The sequence below is a fragment of the Dama dama genome, chromosome 12 (assembly GCF_033118175.1).
Source record: "Dama dama isolate Ldn47 chromosome 12, ASM3311817v1, whole genome shotgun sequence".
Classification (NCBI taxonomy): domain Eukaryota; kingdom Metazoa; phylum Chordata; class Mammalia; order Artiodactyla; family Cervidae; genus Dama; species Dama dama.
Genome location: NC_083692.1, coordinates 77751444 through 77757305, shown reverse-complemented (window position 1 = coordinate 77757305; position 5862 = coordinate 77751444). Strand labels below are relative to the sequence as shown.

Here is a 5862-nt window from a genome sequence, read left to right as displayed (position 1 = left end):
TGGTTAAATATTTATTTTAATTCTGTCCTCGTATCAACTACTCTGCTAGTTCCCAGTTCGAAGTTTCTAGTGAAGAAGGAGACACAGACTGAGAAGGGGAGATTGAGACCGAAGTCCGTAACCTGTAGGACCAAACGGTGTCTGTGGTTAAAACTGTCCTGATGCAGGTGAGTAACATTAAGCACAGCAAATGCCCTGTGGGGCCTCACGGTGTGACTGAGGCTGGAGGAGGGGCTGAGCCCCGGGAGGGTTCCTGTAGAGGCTGCAGGTGCCTGGGGAGCACCGTGCTGCGCAGCACAGAAGTAAGTGCCCGAGTCTGTGGTCCGCGGAGAGGAAATGTGCAGTGAGCTGCGGCGTTCTCTAGGGACTGTCGTGGCGTTTAATCTTCCTTCCTGCTTTGTCCCTGAAGGAATGTAAAACAGGCGGATGAGGTGGCCCCCGGGGTTCTGAAGATACCACTGCACGTTGTCTAGGGAGGTGGAGAAATTACACCGCAGAGTAGAGCTGGCTCCCTCCTGGAGACTCAGGGCTGGGGGACTCTGCGCCACATCCATCCCTCGCACACCTGATGAGGAAAGAGAAACAGTCACAGGTGAGGGTCACAGAGCACCAGCAAAACCCGGAAAGTACACCCCCAACCCCATAAATGAGAAGGATAGAACGTCTGCAGGACTTGTCAGCTCCTCTTCCTCCTTCAACAAAAAAGAAGCTGCTCATTCCTTCAGATTCCCCTGTGGGGCAGCCCCAACTCACAGCAAACCTGGGCAAACAAAAGCCCCAGTACGGTGTCCACTAGCCTTTTCATGACGCTTTGCCTTGTTGCTGGAAAACATTCACAAGATACATAGCAAACCCTGGGTGGTGAGTGTCATGGCTTGTCTGGATGTTTCAGCTCCTGCAACCAATCAGCTCAGCCAACAAACCCTGCTCAGCTGACACTCTGTGACAGGCAGCCCCACCCTCTGATCTCAACTGAAGAGGTTAAAGAGGGGTGAGAGTGGGGGGAAAAGGTGACATTCAATGTTTTATACATAATTTTGAACTTGTGAAATGGAAGTTCCTATTTTCTCCTGATATATATTAATAAATAAATCTTAGGCAATAAAAGTGGAAAAAAATCAGAAAAAGCTGACATCTATACTTCAAAATTTTCCATCTTACCTTTTGTTTATGACTCCCTGTTTGATCCAGGGGACTTTCCTGAGAGCTATGGATAAAGATAACGACATAGATAAAGATAATAACAATCAATGTAAATATAGATATTTTTCATTATGGTCATAAATGTCTAGTTCTTGAATCAGGGAATACGGCAGAGCTATTAACTGAAAGGAATATTCATCGAAAAGCATGCTTCTTATATGCCGATAATGATTTAGCTTTTCTTCACACAAAATTATTCTCCTCTATTATTACTAACCCCCATTTGAAAGAGTTTTCCAGGGGATGGAGCGGTAAAGAATATACTTGCCAATTCAGGGGACAAAAGAGATGCGGATTCGATCTCTGGGTCAGGAAGATCCCCTGGAGAAGGAAATGGCAACCAGCTCCAGTATTCTTGCTTGGAAAATCCCATGGCCAGGGGAGCATGGTGGGCTATAGTCCATGGGATGGCAAAGAGTAAGACCCGACTGAGCGACTGAGCACATGAAAACTCACAATGAGTTTCGGAGGTAGGAGGTAGATGGGCCCCTGAGCTAGACAGCTGGTATTTGTCAAGCAGAGTAAAATTCAAGCTTTGTTTTCCCTACACACTCCAAATACTGAGGGAAGAACCAGTTCTACCTTGTTGGAACTGTTCCTCTGACTTGCTTTTCACTGCTTTTGTTATTATAATCATACATAATGGGCTGCCTCAGAGAATCAGCCCCTCAGCCAGACTGCTAAAAGGCTTTTGTTCATGACTTATCCATTTGTGGATGGTAGGAAAGAAGAAATTAATACATCCCCTGCCTGAGGCTTGCCATTCTAGGAGATGTTTACAAAATTAATTTTGCCTTTTTAATTTGTTTCCTCACTTTCCCCCACCCTGTTCTGTGAAAGAACCTGCCATCCAGACCCAGACAAGATGATTATTCTGAGACATTAGTCTGCCATCTTCTTGGTCAGCCAGCTTTCTGAATAAACTCCTTGCCCCCACTCCTCCTCTCTCAGATTCATTAACCTGTCATGCTAATTAGCCTCAGTAACCAAGACAATTAATGGCAGGAGCTGAGCTCTGCTATAGTAAACAAGTGACCACTTCTGAGGTCAAGAGGTCAAGGAAAACTGTGCAGGCACAGAAAGACTCCTCGGAGCGCAAAAAGGAGGTGGCACCGCCTCAAAACAGATGATGCCAAGCATCCCACAAAGCTCTGCGCTGGAATCCATCTTGGCACATGCATCTTTCAGGAGTGTCCTAAAACAGGTCTGCTGTGGGGAAAGGAGAGAGATATCTGGCCAAAGATAAACACAGACCCAGAAGAACTGCCCCATATGGATGACTTAACCACCTCTTCACTGCACTCCTCATCTTCCTCCTCATTAGGGAGGATGCCCTTGTGTCTCCTGCATTGGCAGGCAGATTCTTTACCACTGCACCACCTGGGAAGCCTATTAATGGAGACTGATGAATAAAGGAGAACATTTTTTGCTTCACACTATATTGTGTTTGGAAAGGTCGCCCGTATACATCCTTAAGTGCCAACAGTAATTAGCTCAACCAGTCCCAAACACTTTAGTCAAAGAGTTGAAATCCTCTAAGGAAAGAAGCTTCTTAGGATACTAGCAAAATAGTCTGGAGATAATGCAGTTAGAAATAAGGCATTGTCCTGGGTTCTTTGCTTGAGAGATGAGATTAATATTGTAAAGCAAATTCTCTGACTTGTGCTATATCAACTCACATGGCCAACCTCAAGCTATTATATCTCAGCCCATCACTATTCCAAATGACCCAGCAGTAAGTAGCTTTCTCCAGCTTGCTGAAAATTCTATGGCCTCATTTTCCCTAGAATTCTGATTCTAGAGGACAAAAATGCCAAATTTCAGAAAACAGGAGTCTTTCCTTTGCAAAATGATAAACAAAAAGAATAGAAAAGACAAGAAAAAATGAAGAAAAGAAAAATCTAAGATGCCCACGGGAACCAAACACTTCCAGGATTCTGTATTGTCTGTGCTGTTTGCCTTCACAGAACATGCCAACCTCCTAATACAACAAAGACTGAGCTACAGGGTCCAGGAGGTTTGTGTTCAGCTCCTCCTGCAGCCCCAGGCACTGTGTCACTCAGAGCACAGAAGTACTTGGCCGAGTCTTTCCAATGAGCTGGTGTTTTCCTCAGGTGGAAGGACTTCTCACTCTTCCTAAATTCAGCCTCAAAACCTTTGATGCCTGAAACAAGATTGTCTCCAGACACGTACTTCAGGAGAAGCTGGAGTCCTTGGTCTGGGTACTGCACGTACCAGAGGAGGTATGGTGAAACAGAAGATGAGTAGTTGCACTTCAGCTCCAGACTGGCTCCTTCAGAGACAGTGATGTGGTCATCAGGCTGGGTCACTGACTGGGCTCCAGCTCCTGCTGAAACGTCAGTGCTGAATCAGTGAACTCAGCTAAAACAAAAAGTCTCTATTCAACATGGAGCAATATTCCATGTGTGGACAAAGGAGAAAAATGGAGTAATACTCACTCAGAAACAGAAGCATCTCAAGCATCAAGGTGAACACCAAGGTCATAGTGGAGCAGTGAAGAGGCAGTGAGCTCCTTTCTAACATGTTCCCCACAAATAAGTTTGAAGACTGGCTGACTCTGAAATTAAGAATGACAAAGGATATATATTTCTTCTGATGGAGATTGTAGGGAGGTTGTTAGGAAGAGAAGCTGTCTTAACAAAATGCCTATCTCTGGTGTCTGAGATGCTTTACATCTCACTGTGTAAAAAATAGTCAGAATATCTCTTTAAACCATAGGGTTTTTGTGAGATTCTTCTGATCTTTTACAGAAAAGCAATTTCCAATGTAGGCAGCAGTGCCCTCTAGAGGCCAAATAGAGAACTATGGAGAAGTTCACTGTTTCCGTTAACATGCCCCACCTTTTAACTGCCCTTCTGTGGTTGAATTTCAAAGCATTATGATTACGTACAGAAGAGGATTTATATGTAGTCAGCCTTGAACTATTTGGCTTTTTAAAAAAGCAGAATTGTGAGTTAAGAATTACCTGTGTTACTGTATAGCACAGGGGACTATATTCAATATCAAATAATGGAAAAGAAAATAAAAAAGAAAGTCTATATATGTATAAATGAGTCACTTTGCTCTACAGAAGAAATTAGCATAACATTGCCAATCAGCTATCCTTCAACTTTTAAGTGTTCGATACAAAATAATTTTTAGAAAGAAACATAAAATCACAATGTTACAATTTTATTAGTTTCCAGATTTAACTATGAGCCAGAAGGAAATAATCCAATATATTTCAACTGCAGAAAGAGAAGAGCCATTAATCCAGAAGCCTTCACTAATAAAGGCGAAATTGAGACATTCTCAGTTGAAGGAAAACTAAGAAAAGTGGTCACCAGAAGACCTATCCTAAAATAATGTCTAAAGGAAGCTCTATAAACAGAAATAAAATTATAAAGGAAGGAGTCTTGAAACAACAAAAACGAATAAAGAATACAATAAGCAAAAATATGGATAAATACAATAGACTTTTCCTCTTGAATTTCCTCAATTATATTTGGTGGAAATATATTATAGCATATTATATATGTTATATAGCAAAATATATATAATAATATAATTATACATCTGGAAAAATTATAACACTGTCTAATGAGGCTCTAAACACACATGGAGGAAATACTAAAGAAAATTACTTTATGAATAGGGGAGAATAAATAGGTATAAAGGGAGGCAATATTTATACACTTCATTCAAATAGGTAAAATAATATTACCAATAGACTGTGTTATGTAAATGCAATAACTGGAGCAACCATATAAAAACAGCTATACAATAAGACACATCTAAATGCTATAAGGCAGCCATGAAATTAAAAGACACTTACTCCTTGGAAGGAAAGTTATGACCAACCTAAATAGCATATTAAAAAGCAGAGACATTACTTTGCCAACAAAGGTCTGTCTAGTCAAGGCTATAGTTTTTCCAGTAGTCATGTATGGGTGTGAGAGTTGGACTATAAAGAAAGTTGAGCACCGAAGAATTGATGCTTTTGAACTATGGTGTTGGAGAAGGCTCTTGAGAGTTCCTTGGACTGCAAGGAGATCCAACCAGTTCATCCTAAAGGAGATCAGTCCTGGGTGTTCATTGGAAGGACTGATGCTGAAGCTGAAACTCCAATACTTTGGCGACCTCATGTGAAGAGTTGACTCATTGGAAAAGACCCTGATGCTGAGAAGGACTGGGGGTAGGAGGAGAAGGGGAAGACAGAAGATGAGATGGCTGGATGGTATCACCGACTCAATGGACATGAGTTTGAGTAAACTCCAGGAGTTCCGGGAGTTGGTGATGGACAGGGAGGCCTGACGTGCTGCAATTCATGGGGTCTCAAAGAGTTGGACAGGACTGAGCGACTGAACTGAACTGACTGAAATGCTATAGGAGATTCCCTTGTGACTCAGACCATAAAAGAATCTTCCTACAATGCGGGAGACCTGGGTTCAGTCCCTGGGTCGACACGATGCCCCAGAGAAGAGAATGGCTATGCACTCCAGTATTCTTGTTTAGAGAATTCCATGGTAGGCTACAGTCCATGAGGTTGCAAAGAGTCAGACACAACTGAGCAACACGCGCGCGCGCGCACACACACACACACACACACACACACACACACAAAACACTGCAGATAAATTGAAGTGTAATCCTAGAAAA

At 42.5% G+C, this 5862-nt stretch overlaps 1 gene segment (V, D, J or C); it reads right to left on the bottom strand.

Moving 5' to 3' along the window:
* Positions 1-523: 523 nt before the first annotated feature.
* Positions 524-3886, bottom strand: LOC133067015 (T cell receptor alpha variable 8-4-like). The segment is given in 4 exon segments: positions 524-565; positions 1162-1207; positions 3397-3553; positions 3663-3886. Coding segments are annotated over 4 exon segments (330 nt in total).
* Between the last annotated feature and the right edge of the window lie 1976 nt (positions 3887-5862).